The sequence below is a fragment of the Acanthopagrus latus genome, chromosome 10 (genome assembly GCF_904848185.1).
Source record: "Acanthopagrus latus isolate v.2019 chromosome 10, fAcaLat1.1, whole genome shotgun sequence".
NCBI lineage: Eukaryota > Metazoa > Chordata > Actinopteri > Spariformes > Sparidae > Acanthopagrus > Acanthopagrus latus.
The window spans coordinates 5,563,223-5,589,198 of NC_051048.1; the positions used below are offsets into that span (position 1 = coordinate 5,563,223).

A 25,976-nucleotide genomic window follows, 5' to 3' on the forward strand; every position below is an offset into this window, starting at 1 on the left:
ATTCTCTCTGTACGCAGGTCAGTCAGACTCTCCCTGGTCAAGCTGGTCATGTTATGGAAAGAAAAAAAACGTCTCCCTACTTTTAAATGAATAATGTCCCCAGTTTCTTATTAAGTGTTCTGAGTGAGGATGCACTGATATCTGCCTTGTTATGACAGTTATGAGCCTATCTGCAGTAAGATGACATTCACTGATGGCTGATGGTTATCTGTTGTGTGGCATTAACTTTGTGAAGCCACATTTTGCGAGCTGCAGACTCCCAACAGTCCACCATCTGTTTGTAGGGCCGTGAGAAGACTGAAATAATGTAATCACTGAGTTGGCAGAAGTACAGTAGACTGACAGGGGGTTTGAAAAAGTTACTTTTTAAATAAACGGTGTGTGTGTGTGTGTGTGTGTGTGTGTGTGTGTGTGTGTGTGTGTGTGTGTGTGTGTGTGTGTGTGTGTGTGTGTGTGTGTGAAATAAGGTTATATTGAAGGTTGTGTCATTCATTTGTAGAGTGACTCGTACGTATTTTTCTTTCCCCCTTTTTCTGCCAGCATTAGCTCTAACTAAGTGTACCTAATTATCCTGATCCAAAAACTATTAAAAGTTGTATAAGTACAGGCTTTGACATGTGGAAGCCCGGATGAGAACTTAGACATAGTAAGTGAAGTAGGTCGTAAGATAATAAGAAACATCAAAATTATGAAATAAGAAGTTGGAACGATGAGATAAAGAGTCCAAATTTTGAGCTAAACCAGTCAAAAAGATGAAAGTCATAACTACAGACAAAAAGTCAAATTCACAAGTGAGAACTGATAATTATGAGATACAAAAGCAGAAATTTGTACATAGAAAGTCATAGCTATGGACACAATGTCATAATTATGATAAATTATCATCACAAATTTGCCTGGCTGGATTGGAGCGCGCGTGCTCGCGTGCGCACGCCCCCGCCGTCACCTGCCTCGCGCTCGGACCTCACACATTCTCCGTCTCGAGCGCAGCAGCAGCAACGGCTGCCGCGGACTCACTAACGTCTGTTTGTTTGTTTTTTTTAACAAGAAAAGTCGGTTTAACGGGATGTTTTCGACTTTTTCACGCGTTTTTTTTAAAGGTTTAAAGTCTTTTGTAGTGACAGCGAGAGGCTGACGGGGGGGGAAGTTGAATGACAAAGAAGCAGAAGGGAAATTAACCTTATCGTGTGTTGGAGCCGACAGACGTTAAAGGGAGCGACGGGAGGGACGTTAATACACGATGAGGTGAGAAGATCATTCATCTCCACAAACATTAGCTTTCTGCAAATCGCTTTTTTTGTACTTTTACACCGGCTAATTTCCCAACCCAGTGTTGTTTCAGCCCTGTCACACAGTTAATTAAGCACATTGAACCGTTTAATTAAGTTAATGAACCGATAATAAGGATGTCACAAGATAACTATTAAGCTAACTTTGTTTAGCGTTATAGTGACGTGTCTGTCATATAAAATAATCAAATATACGACAAAACAACATACTGTAGTATTTTTCACCATGAGGAACGACTCCTTACTTTCACGATTAGGCTAATTACCCTAACTGATTATTAGATTGACTTTTGTGAAGGTTAAACTAGCATTAACTGTTGCAGTCATCCGTTACTGCACAGATAAATCTACTTAGATTATTGATGAAAGCTTATCATTCTTCAGCACTGGTGATAACACCTCATGCCACATTTTCCCTGGCAAATTCAGAAATTCAGCACTGTAGATGTAGCTGCCTGTGTTTGAATTGTTGGGTTGAACAGTCTCTTTCTGAATTCCTCTTGGTCGCTTCAGAGATGAATCAATTATTTAATCCTAGTAAAAGTGACTGACAGCTATTTTGATAATTGATTAATCATTCCAGTCATTTTTTTTGCAAGCTCAAATGTCAAACAATGGCTCGCTCCAGCTTCTTGAATGTAGGAATTTGCTTGTTATCTTTTTTGGTTATGATGGTAAAGACTTATAATATCACAGTATTTGCAGGCCACATTGCGATGCACGATATGTACCTCAATAATTTGAATTCTTCTCAAAAGCACTTCATAAATGTAATCCCTACCTTGATACCAGTATTGCAACAATATTGTAGGGACGAGTAATGGTACTTTCACAAAACACTAACACAAGATTTCTGATCAATAATCATCAGTGATGGGGATATAATGACCAAGGCAAGTATTAAAGCAAGTAAAACAGTCTTGGGGGCAATGCTAATACCGATATCAGAGAGTAATACATTTTGATATTGATATATCGTCTGATATTCACTCATTTTTTTGAGACAAGTAGTTTATTAAACGATTGGTCAATAAGCAGGAAATGTCAAACACTTATTGGCTGCACCTTCACAAATATAAGGAAATTTGCTAGTTCCGTCCTGGATGTTTCAAAATATTATTAAACAGAACAAGCAGTTGGAGGACATAATCTCAGGCTCTGCTTCTTACTGTTATATGATAAAACCCAAAGTCTGGTAATGGATTCATTGGAAAAATTATGGACAGATTAATCAATAATAAAAAGACAGTTGCAGCCTCAAGTCAAAGGTGCAATATGTAAGAATTGTCCACCTGTTGAAGTCATAATTAAAACAAATCGGAGGCAACATATCACCAAAGTAACCACTAACTGCTAACTGTAGCTTTGGTTAGCCACTCAGCCGTGCAGCTGCTCCAGACTTTGAGCTCGGAGCGCTGGGTAAGTGCAGGAGCTTTGAGCCCTGCAGCACAATACATCATAACATCAGAAAACTGCTATTTCTTCACATTAGCTTCATCATTTTAGTTAATTTTTGTGTTCTCAACTTCACATATGCACTTTTAAAGCACCATAGCTAAGGTTTTTTATTTAGAATAGAATAGAATTACTTTATTGGTCCTAGACTGGTAAATTATTTTAGGCATTTATCTAAAACTAAAAAGTCAAATTAACTGGGTCCATGTTCCTAGTTGTTTGGGATCTAAATAGGTCCAAGTTAGTTTTGGAAATACCCTTTTTTTCTCTTCTCTTTCTCAGTGCTTTACAGACAAGCAGAACAGAGTAGTGAAACCAGCAGACAGTGGGAAAAGGACACCAGTGGAACAGCAGCAAGAACAATAAATGTACTGTTGTTACCACACGGTTTCACAGAAGTGTGCTGGCCTTAAACAACACACATGGTGCCTCATTAGTATTTGTGTAGAAAAAGAAACTAGACTGTTGTCATTTAATGTATAAGGGCACTGCATGAGCGTCAATCATGGTGGAGGGATGAGTCAGATGATTTACTTCTAATCCCTCATGACTTTGCTTTTAGATTGGATGTGTACCTGTAGCAGAAGAGACAGATTAAAGAGAGGTTTTTTTAATAATCCTAGAACTGGAGCAGACAGAGGGAAGTAGGCATGATATTTCGCCCACTGATCCACACTGTCTGTACAGTACTATGAGAGCCAGATGAAAAGGTGGAAGAAAATAAAAAAAGTAGCACAGGGGCAGATTATAACACAAAGTGTAGGTGCTTACAGGAAAAAATGTTTTTAATGTGCACTGGGTGCGTCGCGGATATGTCATTCCAGTACACACCTGAATAGACTGTACGTGTGTGTCACTGGGGAAGAGCCAGCAGCTAGACCAACAAGTTTTTGCATAATGGGGAAATAACAAGAAGTCATTCGTCATTAGAGTGGCATTAAAACCATGCGGAGCTATGACAGCCCTGCTGTCATTATTGGACACAGACACAAGCACAGTCTCTCAGCTAAAACAAATACATGTTTAAATGTGAATGAATGTATTTTTTCTGTTGTAACCTTTAAAGTTTTTGTCTTTTTTTGGCAGCAAGAATCGTCTTCAGTACAGTATGGATCAGAACTCGTCAAAGGAGATCATGCTATGGTTTAAGATTCCTTATCAGCGATCTTTGGGACCTTAATGGATGGATTTTGATGATATCTGTTTGACTGTAGGAGAGTATTCAAAACAAAGGAGCTGGACAGACAGACATAGGAGGACGTTCTCCCTGCCGCATGGACATAAACAACACCTGACAAGTAAAAGATAAAGAAGGAAAACACAATCCTGGAGTGTTCTTATCATGTAAACAAGCAGACTGAGAGATAGACAGCCAGAGAAAAGCAAAGTGACAACTTGATAGATGGTGAGATCCCTCACACTCTCACAGGTCACAATGCCAGACGAGTCTCAGGGTTTTCAGGAAAAGGGGAGGCCTGGAGACGAAGCGTCACAGGTGTCGGCGGTGCCAGATATTATGGTGGTCTCCAGTGATGGGAAGAGCAAAATCACCAGAGGCAATAATCTGGAGCTTGACGACTTCGGTCAATCCGCACAAAGGGGTGACGTGAACATTTTGCAATCAGGACTCGGTGAATCCCAGGCTCCTGTAGAGGTGGGTGTGGCGAAAATAGCGCAGGCCCCTGAACCTCTCATGGCCAATTCTTTATTAAAGGGAACAGGTGTGACCCTGCAGGCTACAGATCACGATGTCCCGGTCAGCTCACCCTCTGATAAGCTAAAAACCGACAACAGCACGAATGGCTGCAGTGACTCTGACTACAGCAGCGCAAAATCCAGCCCTGGATATGCGTGCACCAGTTTCAGCACTGACCTCTGTGAAGACGAGGTATCCCAACTAGATGGGGGCTCCTTAGAAAAGTCGAACCCTATCCCCCCTGTCAATTTCTCTGAACACACTTTAGACAATAACACCAAAAATAGTCCAGATGCTAACAAAGACATTTCCAAAATAGACTTGACCATTGAGCCAAAAGCAGAAAACTCAATCGACGATTCATTGAAAGTCTACCAAACAAGGGACAGCATTGATTTCAAGTGGGACGAGATGGATGGAGATGAGGACAGGCGAAGCACCCAGTCCAAGCGGACTTTGAAAGAAGACATGTGTTGCTGCTACCAGACGATCCACAGGGCTTTCCTGCATTGTGTGGAAGAGACTCCAGCCATGGTGTCTGGGCTGGTGCTGTCTTTGGCCTTCTGCGTGGTCATCATCATCCTCATCCCCACCACAAGGGTGAGACACGGACAGTGTGTGTGCGTGTCTGTTTGTGTGTGTGTGTGTGTGTGTATGTGAGGGGATATGCTGCGCATGTAAACATACACTTTTCTTTGATGACCTCCCAAGTGTCAAGAAAATTAAGTTATTTATCAAGTAGAGCTTAGAGATTAGTCATTCAAAAGAAAATTAACTACAACTGTTTGGTGATTGATTCATCATTTCAGTCATTTTTCAAGCAGAAATGTCAAACATTTGTTGGTTCCTTCCTCTTAAATTCAAAAATGTGCTGCTTTGTTATTATTTATGATACTACATGAAGAGTTTCTAGGTTTTGGACTGTTGGTTGCAATAATATGGAGTTTGGAAGTGTTAGAAGTTCCTTATGTCCTCTGTGAAATGTGTAGATTAATAAAAGAGAGAGTTTAGGGCTTCAAACAGTTATTGTAATAATCGATCACAACATCCCAAAGCTCATGGTGATGTCTTAAAATGTCTCGTTTTGTTTACTGTGACATGAGACAGAAAAAAGCAGCCTCACACTTAAGAAACTGAGAAAAATTTGTTGCTTTTCTTTATGTGTTTTTGCCGTATATTTTGCCAATAATTACCGTATTTGTACACATATGTAAGTTAAGGGCTCATTTGGGTATGAGAAAGGTAGTCGACTCATGCATTCTGACAGGCTCACAGGGCTTCAAAAATCTGTCTGCGTTGCATAAGTGTCCTGATTGATTCCACAGGAGCACAATGCAGAAAAAACATTTTACAGCCAGATCACCTGTGAGCCAAGGAAATAGATCATTAAACCTGTTCTTCTAAAACACCACAACATTCTTGTGCTTCAGTCTACATGACTCTCATTCCTCCAAAACAGCACAGACATGGGTCATCTGGGTCAACCTGCAACTTTAAAGCTGTATGTGATGACTTTTCATTGTTAGCAGTGCTTTAGATAACATACAGGATTTATCGAAGCTAATATTTAGACCCTAGATAATTACACAAGCACAGAACTGTTGTATTGTGCTGGAACTGATGCCTTTTTTTGTTCCGGCTGAACAGATGTGATAAAAACTACATGCTCCACTTATGTTCTACTTTTGTTTCTTGGTCCAATTAACTGTGCTAAAATATATATAATTGTTCCACTGTATCTTGGAAAAAGTGTGTTAATAGTCTGGTGTGCTGAAAGTCAGAAACAACAGTGTTGATTCTCTGAACACATCATGTTGTCCTATTGCATAAATGAAAATACCTTTACTGCACATGGCAGCAGCAGATAAAAAACATTGCACCAGCTGTTAATAGCTCAGCCTGGCTCTCCTGTCTGATGAATAAAGGCATTTTAATTTAGAAGCAGAACAAGCAGGTGGCTTTTGGATAAAGTGAACAGCTGAGTCAAAAAGGGACGATAAAAGGTAGATTGTTTTAAAATTCATGTAAACACAAAGTGCTCCTTGAGTGCTGATGCTCACACAGCATCTATGAGGAAAACCGTTGAAGATATTACTACCTTTGAATTGAACTTTTTTAGGTGTAACTCATCACATTAACACACTAAATTGCGTTTGTTTGCCCACCTCTGAACAGAAATTTAACAACCATGTTGCCACGCTGTCCGTGGTGTGTGTGGTTCTCTGTCTGAGTGCCGTCCTGCTCATCTGCCTGCCCTGGCTGGCCACAGTGAGGCGCTGTGGAGGAGCCCTGGCCCTCTTTGTCTGGGGGACGCTTTACATCACTGCCATAGTCTACATCTTCGATGGAGGACCTATCAGTACTTGGGAACAGGTGAGAAGGAAGCATACATTAGAAATTTAAGATTAGTTAACCGCCCTTGAAAGTTTAACCCCTAACTCTCCTACCTTCCCTTAACTTCTCAGGTGGCATTTTTCCTCTTCCTCTCTCTGAGTGTGTACACAGTGCTGCCTCTCTCTATGGCCTGGGCCCTCATGGTTGGGATTGGGACCAGTGTTTCACACATTATCATCATCAGCGTCTACGTCTCCATCAAAAGCCCCGAGACACCAGACCTGGCTGTGCAGGTAAGGTCTGAAATAGAGATGCACCAAGTTTGATCTGCTGATTTCAGTTTTCTTTCAAAGATCTGTAATTGACAGAATATGCAAACATTAGGGCATGCCGAAAAACACATTAAATTCCAGTCCCTGGCCAATCAATTTGTGTATTTCTAGAGTGAGAAGTTCAATGTTCAGTGAAATTTGCTTACTCTCTTTATATTGCCATCATGCCAGTTATTTAAATATTTGAGTGGGCCAGCTTAGCTTGACGTTATGACTGGAACATGGGGGAAACAGCTAGCCCAAATGTGCTTACTATCTAAATAGTTTTTAGATTTTCTTCTCAGTTTAATTTTCTTCCAGCTTTTTCTGAAAAGTCATATTGACAGCTAAGCGTGTGCGTGCTAGTAGATAGTATTGGGTGAAAAACAAATAGCTGCACATAATAAAACATCATCTGTAAATGTAGTCAAATATTGGCAAATGAGCTTCCTCTGAAGCCTTTCTGCAAAAATACAGTCCAAATTCAAATATCCTTCATCAACCTGGACAAAATGCAAATTATCTGCATCACTATTTATTGGTTAGCAGAGTCCTTAAACTGGTTTTATGTGGTCTGTTGTTTGCCTCGGGGTACATAACAGGGTGTTGGTTTTCAGTCAGACATGAAATACATTAATAATGACACAAGTAATCATGTCCATATTTTCAAACAGCTTTTCACTACCAGAAGGTGTTAAAGTGGTTGCATAGTTGACTGAGTATGATATATAATATGAATGAGTTCATATTTAGGCTACACACACTAAATGTTGATATTGATTATGACCAGCTTCCCTACGGTTAAAAGTTAAAAACAAGTTCCTGTATAGAGGTATTAAGATTTAAATGGATAAAATTGACAGGATATTTTGATTTGGCCTTTATTTAGTGTGTTTGGCCCATTCATTGAAAGATTTTGGCCTTGTCCCAGTGAAATATGCTGATTTTTACCACTTTTCCTTGTTGAGTAAATATCAAAGGGTTAGGATTGGGGTTATCAAAGTCTAAGTAATCTCCTTTCCTTTTCCTCTGACTTCCCTCTCAGTTGATAGCGAATGCAGTGCTGTTTGTATGTGTGAACTGTGTTGGGATTTTCCACCTGTGGATGACCGAGCACGATCTGAGGCTCTCCAATCAGAAGAGAGAAAAGTTCGGTGCCATACGCTCCCAGAAGGAATTAAAGAAATATCAGCAGGTAAAAAAATTCAACTCAGCAGACAGTAACGCTTTAGCTTCAATTGTTCGTCATTCAACTCAACCTTGCTTTGCTCATCTGTATTGCAGTCCAAGTCACTCCTTTCTATAAATGTGTGACGTTGACAATCCAAGAAATCCATACTTGTCCTCTTTTGTACAGCTTGTTTCAGTTCCTCTGAGTTTAAAATCGTTAAGTGTAATAACTCTCATTAAAGGGCTCTCTACCTGGACAGCCAGCGTTTGGTAACTGTATGCTTTGCTGGCTATTAGGTCAATAGATTAATCATTCACTTGTCTGAAGCCAAGCAGCGATTGAACAAGCACACCAGAATGGACACTATTCACTGCAAGTAAACAAATAGATGAAACGTGATCCACTGAGTAAACATGGCAATGCTTCAAAGCAGCCTTTGATGGTTGCCTGTTTCTTTTACAGCCATTGTGAGCACTCTGGCCCCTCTATAAGACAAAAATCACCCAGTGTAGGAGATCTCAAAACACATCACCCTTCATCTCCAAACAATTTTTTACCCCCGTCCTCTGTGTGTCTTTGGCAACAGGAGCAGCTCCTCCTGTCCGTGTTGCCACGGTACATTGCTATGGAGCTGAAAACGGAGGTGATAAAGAGGCTATCCAAGCCCAACAGCAAGGAGGAGAATGAGTCCAGCTTCCACAACTTTCACAGCCTGTACATACGGCAGCACAAAGATGTCAGGTGATGATCACAGTAACACATTAAGAGACAACAAGACAGAACTTTATTAATCCCGAAGGAAATTCTTCAGCCAGAGAACCTGTGAATATGTGGCTGATATTTGTGTCCATCCGTTTGTGTTTGTGTAGCATCCTGTATGCAGACATTGTAGGCTTCACAAAGCTGGCGAGTTCCTGCACACCAGAGGAGCTGGTTGCTGTGCTCAACAAGCTCTTTGGCAGATTCGATGACATTGCCAAGGTGAAATACCAGCAGCTCAAAATAAGACTTATCTCTTCACAAAGGACAGTTTTGTGTTAGTTATGAACCTCTCACTTCACTGCTTTGTGTTTCTTACTATAGAAGAATGGGTGTCTTCGCATTAAGATCTTGGGTGACTGCTACTACTGCGTATCTGGTCTGCCTGACCCCATCCCCACCCACGCCAGCAACTGTGTTCAGATGGGATTGGACATGTGCACTGCTATCAGGTCAGGTTATCTAAAGTTTTTTTTCCCACAGGGTTGTTTGACGTTTTTTTTCCAGCCACAGGAATAAAAGCCTTTCAGTATTCCTAATTTGCATCTGACATTACCGATATTACCCGGTACAACTTCCTCTTGGTCGCCATGGCCCTTTACTTCACTACTCTTGCCTATATACAACTCACAGCACACTGCTGCAGACCGTTGGAATCACTAGAATTTGAAACAAATTGCACATTTTCAGTGTGGTCATACTGTGTTTGCACCATGTTGAACAAATATAGAGATAATGGCTGTGTTTCTCAAGGTTATTTGACATAAAGTGGGATGACAGAAACATATTTTGTTTATAAATCTTTAAACCTTGTGTACTTGTTCCACAAAGACCTGCACCATATTTCTGCTGAGGCTGATCTTGTCCCCTCAATAAATCTTAATTGTTAGTATATGATTAGAATATTATGAGATATGCCAGTTAGAATCACTGTTACAGATGTTAAGAATGAAAATAGTTGCACAGTTGCTCCAAAAACATAAAATGATTTTAAAATATTGTGTCCTCTTTTTTTGTCTTTCTAAAACTACCCATACAAAACAGTGCAAAACTATTGAATGATATTTACAAATATTCCAACAAGAAGTGCGAAAAATGAACAGGACCATGTGATTCAGATTTTCCTGAAACTTTTGTCTCCTTGTAGTAAGCTACAAGAGGCGACGGGAGTGGAGATCAGCATGCGAGTGGGTGTTCACACCGGTAACGTGCTGAGTGGTGTGATCGGCTTGCAGAAGTGGCAGTACGATGTGTGGTCACATGACGTTACTTTAGCCAATCACATGGAGTCTGGAGGTCTTCCTGGGTGAGAAAATCTTGAAATCTCGAGATAATGAATTCATTAAAGTTTAGTTGCATCTCTGTATGCTTTGATGTAATTTTTTGTATTAATTACTATAAAAAGGCGAGTTCATATCACAGAGGAGACGCTGCAGCACTTGAACGGAGCGTACCAAGTGGAGGAGGGCAACGGGGGGAGTCGGGATCCTCTTCTTACAGGAAGAAAAACCTACCTGGTGATTGACCCCCACGAGCCAAACAGCATCTCTAGGAGATCTCAGTTGGTAGGTGCACATGTGTTTGTCCAGTGCAGATATTGCAGTCAGTCATCTAAGTCTATCATCTAACAGCAAGTTTCAGAAGACTTTTTTTGTGGTACTGACAATGATGAAGGATGTTGGATGGGCAGTTGTCTCATTTTTTAATTTGAATTGTTCAAGAAAACTTAAGACTTGGACCAAATGATTTGAGTGTCATGTCTGGTAGATAAAGTCATCTCCATCTCCATCATTTCAGGCAAACAATCTCACATCAGGAGAGACCAACCAACGGGCGTCAATCAAGATGTCTCAGTACCTGCAGTCCTGGAGGACGATCCACCCGTTTGCAGATCTAAGCAACCCAGGTGGCAAACCATCCAAGAAGTCAATCATCCCCAAAAGGACTGTCAGGAACCAATCGCAGCTGCCTGCAGTATGTATTTGTGCTGCAAATATTACACACCACCTCTCGCTCTTCAGTTCCTCGTCAGTGTTTGATCGTAACTACTCTATTGTTTATTTAAGAGAGGTGTTTATTGGTTATTTTCTGTTGGCTTTTTGTTGACTGTGTGTGTTTGTTTCAGGAAAGCCCACCACAACAGAACAGTAACACCTGGTAAGTTTTCACATATATGAGAAGAATCTGAGAAACATGCAGTTAAAATACATTTTTAAGCATTTTGATGTTTCTTGCTATTAAGTATAAAGGAGTTCTTTTACAGCTTTATTCCTTTAATCAAGCCCTAAATTGAGGCCCTGAAGATTGTTTCCTAAAACAAAACGTTTCTTCTTGTGGTTAAAGCTGCTTCTAATGTGTTGTTTTTTTCCCAGGTTGGTCGTAGATAACGGTGTTCGGGGATCACTGGACACAATTGACACTGCAGGGTACGTTTTTATCCAAATTCTGTTGTAAAGAATTCTGTGTTGACATATTAAGTTATGCTAATCTTTTAAAGATAAATAGTATCATTGATGTCTTCCTTATTTTCAACTCAGACTTGTGTGGTGTTTTTTCCAGTTTGTTCCTCTTTCATTTTTTTTGTCCATTCCTCCTTTAATTTTTCATTTTTTCTTTCTCACAAAGGAGGAGATTGAAGAAGCTCAACTGTTTGACTCTGCTGTTCAACGACCTGAGCCTGGAGAAAGAGGTAGCTTCATTCTCTGGTTTAATCAGAAGCAAATAGGGTCATAAATACAGTAGTATGTTTGCATGAAAGAGCAACCATGATGTGTGCCTGTGTGTGTTTGCAAATTAATAGTTTTTATTGTATCTTCGTCCCAGTTCCGCTTTTCAGAGGTAAAGGGTTTACACCAGTCAATAAGCTGCGTAGCTATGATCTTCGTCACTCTTTTCACCGTCCAGATGCTCGTCTCTAAAAAGTGAGTCGCAATCACATTCACACATTCAGGTTACTGAAGTAAAATTAAGCCCATCAGCACCATGCAGGCATCTCCATTCGCTCATCATCAATGATTTGTTTTCACCCCTCCTTCCAGGAACTTTGAGATGGCTGTGTCATACGGTGCGACCTTCCCTGTGCTGGTGCTGCTTATGTCCATCGCTTTCACTGGATACTTGGCGGTAAATGAACACTTGATTGTGTATTGGAATAGGTAGTGTGATTACAATGACGCAAAGCATTTCTGTGTTAAACTTTTGAACGTCTCTTTGTTTCCAGAAGTGGCGTTCGAAGATGCCGCTGGGTGTTCAGTGGATATCTGGACTGTCCCGAGGTGTCTCCACCCGGGCGGCGCTGCGAGTGTTTGTGGTCACACTCTGTCTGCTCATCGTCCTGCTGATGGCGTTCCTCAACTTTGTGAGTTCCTCCTCTGCCTAACAGTTATTTTGTCACATTCTTCTTCATATCTATCTCTTTCTATTTGCATTAAACTTTTTCTTTTCCTGTGTTGTTGTTGTTGTCTTGTTTTTGTCTTTCAGATCTTCCTCCCAGGAAACAACTGCACGTCAATTACCAACAAGACAGAGCTGGAGAATCTCAAACTCTACACTGTGCCTGTAAGTACTTCAAGACTAGACATTTCACCATGTTTCATCTTTATCATATAGAAAGTACACTGATGCTGCATTATGTTTTCCTTTTTCAAAAGTTTTTATCTTGAACTTTGCTTATAAATCAGGCTAACGCTTGCCTTTTAATTAGCTGAAAGTAGCACTTGCTTAAATCTTGAACAATCCACTCACTCATGTCATCCTTTGCAAATATAACAGTGAATACATCAAGTATCTGAAATGCGACAGTTTTGCATATTTAATCATTTAGTTATCAAGAAATGTATCTATATGGATTTCTAGAAGTGTTTTCTACCTTCAGCGAGGTAGTTTATAACCCAAAGAAAGCCCTATTACTGACTCATTATCATCTCTTGAATTTTTAGAGCTTCAATACAAGCACTGAGTATCACACATAACATATCAGAAACACATAAACCCTGCCTGTTTCCCCAAACGTACAGTACTACCTGTACTGCTGCCTGCTGGCCATGCTGGGAGTGATCGTGTTCGTCAGGACGTGCATGTCTGTGAAGACGCTGCTGCTCACCTTGGCTGTGGTCGTTTACCTCGCCCTCTTCCTCCACGTTTACGCCCCCAGGTCCACCTGCCTCGTTAACCTGCTTTACAACGACACCAGGTGAGTGACTCTGCAGATGTAATTATGTGTGAACACCAGGGGTTCAAGTGGAGCTTTATGTGCCTGAACATGATTTCGAACATAAAATGAAGCAGCAGAAGAATGGCTCCAATTTCTGGTGATGTTGACCTGCTTTTTTTATGCCAGCTCTAGCTTTTCAGCTGGCTGAGATTGTTATTTGTATTATCCTGTTTAAATTGATGTAAAATAAAAAGGAGCATAGTGGCTAAAGCGTTCAGTCTGTTGCCAGTGGGAAGCTAAGACTTCTGTCTTTCCAGGAAATGACATCACAATAAGCAAAAAATACTATTATTATGTAGCCACTGTCAAACACCTTTACACTTGGCTCATAAAAATGATCATATCCCAAAAACTGTACATGTGCACAGTTAAAATAACTTGAAGAGTGTTCAGAAATGTGCAGTTAATCTCTCTATATTTAAAATGGTTTTGGATCAGCATGTTTTGTGTGTTTATTTGGTAAAATGTGATAAAGTCACATCCAACTATGTCATGTCTATACTTTTATCAATTATTATGGTTTATTGACATACATAACCTTTACATTATGTTGCACAGATGTTAGGGATATGAAACATTTGATGATATTCAAATGTGACATTTAATCAAGCAAAATACCACTAGACTCTGGCGGACCATCTCTATTGCAGTTAATTACTAAGTTGATTAACAGAAAACAGTTTTTTATGTCTTAACCTATAAAATAATGTTACAAATGAAGATGCATGAAAGTGTTCAGGCATGAATATACACAGCTGTCCTCACAGCCACACAGCCTCTCTGCAATCTTTAAGAAGTTCACGAGTTTCCACTCATCCACATTCATTCACTGTTATCTATAGTCATCATTGTCTGTCTTGCTCCACCAAAGGTGTTAAATTTCCTGCCTTTTGTCTGGAACTCAAGAGTCTAGATTGTGAATCCTTGTCTGGAGTTTCACATCACCATCATTTATTCAGGAGCTTTGTATGGCAAGAGGCCTGCCCGGGGGAACAGGAACTATTTACTGCGAGATACAAGACACTCTTGTGTACTCTCGTAATGGAAGGAAAAAAAGAGTGACTGTATGTAAAGTGAAACTCTCACCAAAATGTAACTAAGTCTTTATCTGTAAATGTACATGAGTCAAACCTTGGTGTAAATGCAAAATTAGAACGAAAGAGGCACTTCAGATTTTCAATGGGAGTGCTACAGGCACTTTTACAATAGCATCAAAATCGCTATTTTTAAAACACTAAGAAGGCTCAACACAACATGAAACTTTGCTCGTAGTATCACCAGGGTCTCTACACATGAACACCAGCATTGAGAACATTGTTTGTACACAGTGTTTACTAAAATTAAGGTTTTTGAATTACTCACGTTAGCAGCTGTATCTTCAGCACGCTGCTGTCATGGCAGACAAAAAGTGTAGATCCCCTGAGTGCAACCTAACAGGAGGAGAGTAATGGTGGACCGCTCCTAAAGCCTTCCTGTCAGGTCGCACTCGGGGATCAACACTTTTTTTCTGTCATGATGGCGGCTGAACAGAATTTGAGTTCAGAGAGAAGCGGCATGATGGCGCGAGGAGAGTAAACAACAATTAGAGACACAGATCAAGTGTTCCAACCAGGTCATGCTGACACTGACAGTATTCTTCCTCATACCTCATCAAAGTCTGATATAATCTCGTTGAGGAAGGGCAAGCACTCCAGACCGTCCCTGTTGGCGCTGCTCCCGCTGTAGAACTGCCCGAAAATTAAACTACAGTAAATCTTATAAGTGCCTCTTTCGTTGTAATTATGTTTTTACACAAAGATTTGACTCATTTACATTCACAAATAAAGCCTAGGTTGCTTTTTGGCGAGAGTTTCACTTTAAGTTGTGGAGATTATGTGACAGTCTATACTAAACTAAATATGTGATTAAGCATCTACAGACCCGGAGTGCTGAAGGACCCTCAGATCATGTCCGGGATTTGGCTCGTCATCTTTTACATCGTGTGCCTCATACTGGCCAGACAGGTATGTGTGTGTATATTAGATGATCTACAGTATGCCTCAAAGAGGAGAGTGTGTACGTCCATTTTGTTCTGCATGTGCAGGTAATAGTTTTGATTTATTTTAACATATTGTGCTCTTCTTGTTTCCACCAGGATGAGCTGGGTAGCCGCGTAGGCTTCCTGTTGGAGTGTTGTTTCAAGACGGAGAGGGAAGAGATGGAGACCATGGAGAACGTTAATAAGCTCCTCCTTCAGAACGTGCTGCCGCTCCATGTTGCCTCCTTCTTCATGGGCAAAACTATTCGCAACCAGGTGAAAGAAAACAAAACAGATTGTCCATATCCAAATTCTGTCTTGGACAGCCTGCCGTCCTGTTAGCTATGCCACATTTCACGTATCATTTTCTGCTGTGAACAGAGTTAGAATGTGCAGCGTTACACATTTGATATCACTAGAAAGCCCTAAATGAAAAAAAATGAGTAACTACACTTGCAAGAGGTCCATTTTTCTAAAGAAATATTGATTTTGTGGCATTTTACTGCTTGTTGTTCTATTAAACTATGATTCTGAATATCTGCTTAACCATACATCCTGTTTGGAAAAAAGTTCCTGAACTCATCCTCAACCATCCACCAGAAATAGTTTTATTTTTGTGACTGGATTATAATTTATTGATCACTGCTTTTTTTTTCTTTAGCCAGCTTTAGTTGTCTTGGGGAACAAGTGTTGCATCATGACCTTATCTTGGAACTTGAATCTTATTACAGAAGTAAACCACCATGTGACCTAGAAATGAATGTTGGCATCGAAGTGAAAGACATTCATCAACAAAAACTAGCAGAGTAGGTTTGACTCCTGTGGCTTCGTGTTGCATTTTATTTCTTTATTTTATGTCAAACTGTGTTTCAGGACCTGTACAGTCAGTCCTATGACTGTGTGTGTGTGATGTTCGCCTCTGTGCCTCAGTTCAAAGAGTTCTACAGCGAGAGCAGCGCCAACAGGGACGGTCTGGAGTGCTTGCGCTTCCTCAACGAGATTATATCAGACTTTGATGAGGTATGAAGAAGAATACTGTCAGTGTCAGCATGACCTGGTTGGAACAGTTGATCTGTGTCTCTAACTGTTGTTTACTCTCCTCTCCTCATCACGCAGCTTCTCTCTAAACCCAAATTCTGTTCAGTGGAGAAGATTAAGACCATCGGCAGTACGTACATGGCTGCTGCAGGGTTGACGCACTCGCCTGTAGGGGACGAACAAAAGGTTTGCTATGCTTTCTCAGAGTTTCTAACATAAATGTAACATGTTTAGAGGCAGGTGTTTGTCCAATACGCTTCCCTTCATTAATATGATCTCTGGCTCCCCCTACAGAAAGTCGAAATGTCCTACAGTCATGTGCGCGCCATGGTGGAGTTTGCCATCGCTCTGATGGGCAAACTGGAGCTAATCAACACTCATTCTTTTAACAGCTTCAAACTCAGAATCGGTGAGTTTATTCTAGATTTACACTGATAAAATGGTCAAGGAGAGACATTTAAGAAAGACAAATAACATTTACTCGTCCCTCCCTGTTGTTTTCTTGCAGGAATAAACCACGGTCCAGTGATTGCAGGAGTGATCGGAGCTCATAAACCTCAGTATGACATCTGGGGGAACTCCGTGAACGTGGCCAGCAGGATGGACAGCACAGGGGTGTTGGACAAGATACAGGTCAGAGAAGAAGTAATACATAACGAGAGGACAACATTCAGTCTTTGCGGGAAACACATGCATATAAGGAAGAAAGATAGAGTATCTGTGTACAATATGTAACATTTCACAATCTTTCAAGTGTGTTTCAGTCTTAGTTGTGGCCAGTGTGGGCGGATAGAGAATGATTACACATTAAATGCTTCATGACGTGTATTCACTTCCTGTGAGGCAAAAAAAAAAAATCAATATACATTCCGTCTGCTATTCTTTCCTGTCTGCTACCAGGTAACGGAGGAGACAGCCCGGATGGTGGAAAGCGTGGGACACAGCGTCACTCTCAGAGGAGTGGTCAACGTCAAGGGCAAAGGGGAGCTCACCACTTACTTTGTCAACACGGACCAATCCTCTCCTCCGTTCTGACCTTCACAGGCTTAAGCTTATCAGTCAGACCTGGATCCAGACATTCGCAGCAAACGCTCGTTAGCTTTTCTTCGGTCGGTCTGTGAACTGTTGCAACTAACCTGACGCCACATGAGTCATTATGGCCGCCCACGGAGGAAAACACAATCAGTGGCAAAGACTTGAGAACAGACCTGCACTCATCAGGAGCGTCTGCACTGAGCTAACATTGAAACAGATGTAGCAATACAGGGAATCCCCCTGTTAGCGTTACATCTGTGGAGGAGCTGCCTTTGTCTTCCGGATGAGACACTAAATAAAATCCTGACCGGTTAAATGAAGACGACAACTGGCAACTGCAAAAACATGTTGCTTATTGTATCTGTACTGTATACTGCACACTTCTCACTGAATTGTTTTTTGTTTTTCCTGGTACATTTAATATGGCTGAATGGTGTTCATGTGCAATTAATTTATTAAAAAGAAGATAAGGTGTCCATTTTAGATGTACCAAAGATTAGTATAGTTTTGATGAAGGATGATGTAGAAGTAGCGTTTGCCTCAAACACGTTTTGCAGTTCATTTTAGGTTATTTACCATGTTTTTTACTCTCCATTGTGGTTTACAAAACAGCATTTTTGAACGTGTTACATGTTGGAAAAACAGGGCTGTGTTTTTATATAGTCTGCGCTTTTATTGTGAAATCCTGGATAGACACCCTATTACACCTAAAGAGAATGATTCACATGAAACTGTCTGGGTTCCCACACTCCTTAAACATGTATGTGTGAGTAGAAGCTTGTTATTTCGGGTGTCACAAAGACATTTTTACTGCAGCCATGTTCATGAAAAATAATGATTTCCTCGTTCACTGTGGCCCAGAGCTGACACTAGATACTGTACATACATGTCTGCACGCAGGCATAATGATGTGTTGTGCCACGAAACGTCAGATACAACACATTTGACATTTGCACTTTCTAAAATGTTGTCTTTCTTAAAGGGAGTTCTGCATTACAATCCAAAGTTGATAGCACACAGAATATTTCCCCTTTTCTTTTGAGTGTATATTTCTGTGAGGGATGATGTGAAGCTTGAATGTATTAAAAAAAAGATGTTCAGCATATGGAAATATTTTTATATTCTATTTATAAACTAAAACTAATAAAGAATCGACAAGTGATGCGTCTGAGTGCACCCGCTTCCTCCGTACCTATGATGAACTGTGGAATTTCCCCGAGTCCCAGCAACGCCCACGTCAGCTCTGATTGGCTGAAGTCACTCCTGCCGAACTTTTCTCACTTGCGATTGGCTCCCCCTGGTGTCAGTCAGTCTGCTTCCTGCTTCACGGTGCGGTTTGTTATTAAAGCTAGCTCCTTTAAATCTGACGGGAAATGTTGACGGCCTGAGCTGATGAAGTTGGTAAGTGTTCAAAAAAAACTTCTGAACTTCAAGATAACCGTTGTTTGTTAGTCGACAAAATGGCGGACATGTAGCTTGTGTAGTTTTTTTTTGCCCCCCAAACGGAGTTCAGTTTGAACATGAATGAAGAAAGTCTAACCTTCGTTACCTGACGCCTCCGTCACTGGAGGTAGCTAAGCGGGCACGCTTCAGCGCTCCTGTCGTGTGTTTTGTAAATAGTTATATTTCCTACTTTTACAGGCAGGGGAAAGGTTTAATTCTTCTGTGAGCCAACTGCACTTAAAGAGACGCAAAACATGTCAGGGGGTCATGAGTCAAACAGGAAGCGCCGCCCCCCGAAAATGTTTTTGATCTCGACCGACCTGAAGGTCCAGGACCAGCTGGACGGTACCATTCGGCTGCAGCGGGGGTTCCTGTGCCAGGAGCAAGATAAGAGCAGAGGCGACAGTCTCTGGGTGAAGGTAGAAACACACGCTGTTAACTTGAGATATTATATTAAATGTTCATTAGTGCCTACTTTGTCTTTTATGGAGGACTAAAACTGCCATCAGTCAAGAATAAATGTCTCTTTAGATAAGTAAATAAAATAAATGCAGTCATTACCTAATCTGTATTTATTAACCTTTTTTGGGGGGGGGTCCCCATTTTTGTTGTATTTATTTTACACTTTATTTGATTTATAAGTTTATTCTTTTATTAATGGATTATTTTGAAAAATTTAAAGGACAAAATACAGAAGTGGATCAAGAACTGAATGCGTGAATAGATGAACATCAATATTCATAATATTCTTATTTTTTTACTTTAATTTTTTATCTTATGTGGAGAACTGAAACTGTCAAAATGGAACATAAAAATATTTTTTAAAATGATGATAAATAAGTAAATATGATTAATAAATAAATATGCCATTAAATGCACCAGAAATAAATACTAAAAAGAAAGATAGTCATTGATTAATATATAAAATGTGAAATAAATTAATATTTTGTTTTTTTCCTTTTATTGGGGCCCCATTTTTATTTTGTTTTTTCACTGTTTAATTTAATAATCTATTCAATCTTTTTTTTTTTTTTAAATTGATCAAACTGCAGTATATCCATGATCCTTGAAATCATAGAGATCCTTGTGATTAATGACGTTGAGTTATGAAAAGTTAATAACTTTCAGCTTTAAAGCAAAAGCAAATCAAAGTCCTCCAAAAGAAACACATAGTTAAGAAATCACTTATGATTCAAGCAACATTTCCAGTATTTTTCATCTCACCAAATCTATGGTTTCATAATACACGTTTCCTGAAACTGCTTCTATTCAGTCAGTCATTGTTGTCTTCACTCAGCACGTTTCCTTTTTATAACAAATGTTTATCCCCTTTTTATTTCAAAAGAAACAACAGCCACATGTGGTACCCGCCTCTGATTTCCTGCCTCCTCTCTCCCACACATGTTCCTCTTTCTGCCTCTTGTTCTCCTGCAGGTGTTGGACAATGACATCATGTTAAAACTAGAGAGGAAGTTCCTGCATGAAGTCCCAGCTGATCTGAGCGGCCTGCTGGAGCCTGTGACCGACCCGGAGGCCCGCCTCAAACTCCTCAGTAATACATTCATAGTTAGCTACTGCTATGAGAAGTACAGAGGGGGGGAGCAGATATAAATAAAGATCATGTTTTTCAAATTTGGGACTTGTAACTGCAAAATGAGAAGTAATATCAGATCAAAAATGTGTCCTTACTGGCTAAGCACTCAGTCCAGAACTTCCCCATCTTTTGGTTTTTGTTGTTTTTGTATATTGCAGGTAATCCAGGGAAGCTGCAGCAGTTTGCTGCCCTGCCCCTCGATGCTCCGCTGTGGGTCCAGATCGGCCAGCAGGACGAGCTGGCGGAGGCGGAGCTTAAATACATCGGGCCGCTCACCAGAGGGAGCAGCGCTGTGATATTTGGGGTTCAGCTCAAGGTAAACTCCACTCTGGAGTATGAGAGAAAACCTTCCTGCATGCCTCGCAGGTCTGAGGGTTTACATGCACACTGTGTGATTTCAGCTGCTTGAGGTCTGTCAATCAAAAGATAAAGATAAGCAGTGTGGGATCATGGGAGTTGTTGTCATCTGTCTGCGTGACTCAGGCATAAACGTCCACAGATGTTGTTTTTTTTTTTCCCAAGTGTTGTTTTATTCACAATTGCCGACTTCCTTCCTCATTCCAGGAAGTTGTAACAGTCTTAGTAGAGAAATGAGATTCTGGGATGTTAATGCGTCTTCGTGTCTCGTCTGCAGGGCTCAGCAGCCGGGAGAGGAATCAGCAACGGATCCTACAAAGGCAACCGGCTCTTCAGCTGCCCCGAAGGCTGCGCCCTTTTCCTCCCGGTCAGCCACATCAGGCCCCGCCACTGGTCGCGCAGCAATGGCTCCGACCCTCACGAGCGAGGCCGCGAGCGAGACCACCACCGAAACGGAAGTAGTCACCCCGACAATGGGCACCACGGCAACAACAGCCGCCCAAATCCTCATCCTCATCATCACCAACAGCAGCAGCAGCAGCAGCAGCAGCAGCAGCAGCAGCAGCAGCCCAGTCGTCACATCAGCTTCCACCAGCATCGTCCCAGCAGCCCCCCTCAGTCTTTTGGCATCCTCCCTCGGGCGGCGGAGTCCGGAGTCACGGTTCAACACCACGTCCAGGTCCGAGGCCCGTCCTCGCCACCGCCATTTCAGGTTGGCCAGCGGGTGTGTTTCCCCCTGGAGGACAGTGTGTGTGGAGGGGAGGTGCGTTACTGCGGCCTCCTGCCCGGCCGGTCCTCATCTGGGATGTACGTCGGAGTCCTGCTGGTCAGTACGACACGATTAAAGGATAAGTTGTTAGTTTTATGTCGTTTCGCATTTCCTGTCATATCATAACCGTTGACTTAAAAAATAAACAAACAATGGTGAGAAAAACAAACTCCAGGCTCACAAAATGTAGATTTGTAACATCTCATGTTTGTGTGACTCGTTTTCAGGACACTCCTGCCGGTAGCTGGGACGGGTTTTATAAAGGAGAGAAGCTCTGCCACATTCCTTCCTCTCTGTATGGACACCTTCTACCAATCACCAAGGTCTCCGCAGGTAGAGCAAAGACTTACACAGCACACACTCACAGCAACTGTTGAGTCACCTGTGGAGAAAGTTCCCAGAAAGAAAAAGCACCTAACCCTCCTTCTTTTTCCTCGTAGAGTCTAAATCCCACCGTCACAACCCTCTTCCCCAAATTCCCAAATCCATCCTGAAGCCCGTTCCCCCACCCGGCACCAGACCCGTCCCTTTGTCCCCGCCTCCCTCTGCTCCCAAGGTCGCCCTGATGCCCCCCTCCAAACAACCGCTCAAACCTCCTCCACTGCCGCCGCCGAAACCCACCCTCAAACCGCTGCCCCCCGTCCCACCTCCCAAGCCTCACAGCCCCACGTCCCTGAACACCACCGACCAGCCGCAGCACACCAACGGCGTGCACGGGCCTCCCTCGCCGCTGAGGTCGCCAGACAGCGGCGAAGCAGCAGGAGAGGACGGAGAGGATGGCGAGCTGGAGGTGGGGTCGATGGTTGAAGTGAACGACCCACCGCTCTTCGGGGTCATTCGCTGGATCGGACGGATCAACGGGATTTCGGCGCAGGTGGCGGGAATCGAGCTGGTAAGGTCAAAGATCAGTTCTGACTCATGTGATATTGTTTCTGACGCTGACTCTAAAACAAACAAACCCACGGCGTGTGTGTCAGGACCAGGAGCTGTCTGCAGGAACAGACGGCAGCTACCTCGGCGAGCGTCACTTCCGTTGTCCGCCCAACAAGGGGCTGTTCGTCAAGCTTCGCAACTGCAGGCGGGACTCGCGGTTCCCCGCCCCCGAGACGCCCGTCAATCAAGTGGAGCGATGCAACTCTATAGGTAGGAAAACACATCAGCCGGAAAAGCTCTGAGCCAAGCTGTGCAGCTGTAACACGTGACCCTGTGTCCTGCTGCTCGCAGCCTTCGCAGAGTGGGGCAGCGAGCGCGTGGACGAGCACACACCGCCCGTGGACGGAGAGGAAGCCAGCGAGCTGTACGAGGGCCGGAAGAGAGGCATCCAGGGCCACCTCAACTCCTGCTACCTGGACGCCACGCTGTTCAGGTAAACAGAAGGAGTTATAGGATGTTACGGGTATCTAAGTACAGAAGCAGCCAGGTGTGCAGTTCCTTAGAAACGCACTGACGACTCCGGTTTATTGAGGCACAACAAGTCATAAAAACAGATTTTCTATGTTCAGAATACAATCTTGTGATTTGAACTTGTGAAATCTTGTGGTGAAGAGGAAGCTGTGGTTGTGTTTTATGTTTCCGTCTCATTTAAAAATATAAAGAAGAAGTTCTGATGGGCGCTGAGATGTTCCCAACCACTAATTTCCCAGATTTTTGATGGGAAGTTTAAACTCTTTGACTTGTCTCATAGAAGCAAAACCCTCAGAGAGCCGCCGCCATTGAGCTAATAAGAACATAATTGAATACAACTTGAATATTATGTACATTATAGGAGGTATTTCCACCCTTTAATGACATTGTTTTAACCATGCTGCTTGCACACTAGTGGCATGACATCTTCAACATGTAACTTGCATTCTTAAAGAGGCTCTATGAAACACTGAACATGGCTGTTTATTGAGCCCCTCTGTCGTGTCTCTCTACAGTCTCTTCTCCTGCTGCAGCTCGGCCGACTGGGTCCTGTTTTGGCCCTCTGACACTGAGAAGGACCAAACCTCCGGTCAGGCTCAGGACCTGCTGCGATGCGAGATAGTCAACCCCCTGAGAAGGTGCGTACACGTGACCGGGATGCTTCAGATTGCTGTTGCCACGACCAAGATGTTCGTTTAAGTATTTGTGCGCTGGTGTGTCTAAGGTACGGCTACGTGTGTGCCAGTAAGACCATGGCGCTGAGGCGACTGCTGGAGGCTGCGAACAGCAACACGGGCTTCACCAACCAGGAGAAAGGTGTGTGTGTGTGTGTGTGTGTTTGTGTTTGTCTGGATTCCTGCCTGTGCATGTGATCAGACAGAGGAATGCTGTCATGCTGTTTTTCTGCTCCGTCCATCAGATCCTGAAGAGTTCCTCAACAAGCTTTTCCAGCTCCTCCGTGTCGAGCCACTCCTCAAGATCAGGTAACCTCACACAGACTCCATACACTCTGATTCACTGTCACACAGGCCGGTGGTTACTTATACCTTTTCCATCTATAAAAGAAAGCCATAGGATACAAATTACAGAGAGAGAGAGCCTGAAGCCGGATGATTCAGTCGTAAGCAGGCATTGCTTTTTTTCTAGTGTCAGTGAGCGACTTCTCCGTCCTCTCTCCTGTCTGTCAGATCGATGAGCCAGCAGCCTCAGGAGTGTCACCTGTACCAGCTCTTCCCGCCGACCCTCCCTCCCTCCCCCTCTTCGCCCCTCTCCCCAGTCGAGTCCCCCATCCCCCTCCTGGCCTCCCCGTCGCCCAGTCGGATGAGGGTCGCCAGCGTCCAGGCGCTGCTGGAGTCCTCCTTCCTCCACGCCGGCCTCAAGTTTGTCGAGGTAACAGAGCGACAGGTTCCGAGATTTGGTGTCGCTTTAATCTGGTGAAAATGTACGATCACATCATGTGTCGATCGCTCCTCCAGGCTCCCTCCTGCCTCTTGCTGCTCATGCCTCGCTTCGGAAAGGACTTCAAAATGTTTGACGCCATCTTGCCCTCGCTGAGTCTGGACATCACAGACCTGCTGGACGACAGTAAGGACACAATTCTGGATCAATCTGTTTCTGTTTGTGGACTTTAGGATTGATTTTTTATCAGTTACCGATAGTGAAGTGAATCTTTTGTGTTTGCAGCTTTGAGGCAGTGCAGCATCTGTCAGGCTGTTGCAGAGTGGGAGTGTCTCCAGTGTTACGAAGACTTGGACATCACTCCAGGTCGTCTCAAACAGTACTGCCAGACCTGCAACACACAGGTAACCACTGCTGACTTTAGATCTGATCCTTGACTGGTTTCACCTCTACATATTGATTTTCTTCATGTTTTCTATCGATAACCAGGTCCACAGTCACAGGAAGCGAGAGTCCCACATCCCGGTGAAGGTGTCCGTCCCCGGTGGACCGTGGACGGGCCCTCTGCACTGCACCCGCCAGCGGATGTCTCTCTTCGCGGTGACGTGCATCGAGACCAGCCACTACGTGAGCTTCGTCAAGCACGGGCCTCTCCCCACAGACTGGCTGTTCTTTGACAGCATGGCAGACAGAGAAGGTGAAAGATCCTCACCGCAATTATAGGATAAAAAAATCAAAAAGACAAGTTATTAAAGCGCTCTCATTTCTCCATGTGTTCTCACACAGGTGGCGAGAACGGCTTCAACATCCCCCAAGTGAAGGTGTGTCCAGAGGTGGGCCGCTACCTCAGCCTGTCGCAGGAGGAGCTGAGCAGAGTTGATCCCTCGTCCTTACGGGAGAGCGCCCGCCGCCTGCTCTGCGACTCCTACATGTGCCTGTACCACAGCCCAGAGCTCAGCCTGTACAAGTGATGCGGACACAACACACACAGATGTATTTAAATAAGAAAAGACAAAAAAAGACATATTCTGCCCAAGTAGGGCAGCAAGCCCAGATGTGTTGCAGGTATTTGCTAATGTATGAGCCCAGTCGTATCAGGTGATTACCTGCCTGGAGACTGTGCAGTGCCTTAGAACTTAATGTAATCTAAAACTGTGACAATCGGCTAAATGTGAGAGAAGCCGAATGAATCCCTGTGAACAAACAGCCTGTAGTTAATTTATGTTTAAGAGCTCTGAACTTGGTGGTGAACGAGTCGTGTGGGTGCTGTATTTGTTTTTACACCTGAGTTTACCTGTGCTGATGTTATCCATGCTCACACGTTGCATAACCACTGTGCCTGTAACTGAAAAAACACATGTACACTTTACAATTGAATTTGCACTGCCTTGTTTACATGTCAGTATGTGTGTATTTATATATGATATAATATCTTTGCCTTAAACTGACTATAATGACGACACACAGACGTGTACTAATACTGATTGTATTGCACGGGTTGTTTAATATATCACTGCTGCAGACTATGAGGGCTCTGTCCCAGCCAATAAATGCTTCGATATTCTTCTAGTTTGTTTATATTTGTGTCTTTTTTTTTCAATAAAATGTATCAGCAAACATGCAGACAATTATATAGGGAAGTAAATAATCAGCATTGGCCAAATAACTAACACCAACACACCTGTATGCAGTT

At 42.7% G+C, this 25,976-nt stretch overlaps 2 protein-coding genes across 4 annotated transcripts; both read left to right on the forward strand.

Annotated features, from left to right (window-relative positions):
- The first annotated feature begins 956 nt into the window (after positions 1 to 956).
- On the forward strand, positions 957 to 18,423 carry LOC119027230 (adenylate cyclase type 4-like). Of its 3 annotated transcripts, none has more exons than XM_037112224.1 (26): positions 959 to 1,245; positions 3,831 to 5,040; positions 6,616 to 6,813; positions 6,906 to 7,067; positions 8,131 to 8,280; positions 8,843 to 8,997; positions 9,126 to 9,237; positions 9,340 to 9,467; positions 10,163 to 10,321; positions 10,421 to 10,580; positions 10,813 to 10,989; positions 11,141 to 11,172; positions 11,388 to 11,441; positions 11,641 to 11,704; positions 11,839 to 11,936; positions 12,054 to 12,138; positions 12,236 to 12,373; positions 12,496 to 12,573; positions 13,032 to 13,207; positions 15,138 to 15,231; positions 15,363 to 15,521; positions 16,119 to 16,265; positions 16,362 to 16,469; positions 16,578 to 16,692; positions 16,792 to 16,916; positions 17,184 to 18,423. In XM_037112224.1, the coding sequence occupies exons 2-26, from the start codon at positions 4,147 to 4,149 to the stop codon at positions 17,316 to 17,318; spliced, it is 3,903 nt and encodes a 1,300-aa protein (XP_036968119.1). In that variant the 5' UTR covers positions 959 to 1,245; positions 3,831 to 4,146; the 3' UTR covers positions 17,319 to 18,423. The 3 variants fall into 3 exon arrangements, with proteins under 3 accessions (XP_036968121.1, XP_036968119.1, XP_036968120.1); XM_037112225.1 differs by having other exon boundaries at positions 15,147 to 15,231; XM_037112226.1 differs by lacking the exons at positions 16,119 to 16,265; positions 16,362 to 16,469; positions 16,578 to 16,692; positions 16,792 to 16,916; positions 17,184 to 18,423 and adding an exon at positions 15,977 to 16,061 and having other exon boundaries at positions 957 to 1,245.
- Positions 18,424 to 18,592: 169 nt separating this feature from the next.
- Positions 18,593 to 25,852, forward strand: si:cabz01101003.1 (ubiquitin carboxyl-terminal hydrolase CYLD). Its single transcript, XM_037112230.1, has 17 exons — positions 18,593 to 18,719; positions 18,960 to 19,180; positions 20,196 to 20,313; positions 20,514 to 20,671; positions 20,990 to 21,538; positions 21,709 to 21,814; positions 21,922 to 22,373; positions 22,459 to 22,624; positions 22,706 to 22,847; positions 23,401 to 23,523; positions 23,610 to 23,701; positions 23,805 to 23,868; positions 24,073 to 24,274; positions 24,361 to 24,469; positions 24,569 to 24,687; positions 24,773 to 24,980; positions 25,070 to 25,852. Exons 2-17 carry the CDS (start codon positions 19,016 to 19,018, stop codon positions 25,252 to 25,254), a joined length of 2,958 nt encoding a protein of 985 aa, XP_036968125.1. The 5' UTR covers positions 18,593 to 18,719; positions 18,960 to 19,015; the 3' UTR covers positions 25,255 to 25,852.
- The last annotated feature ends 124 nt before the right edge of the window (positions 25,853 to 25,976 follow it).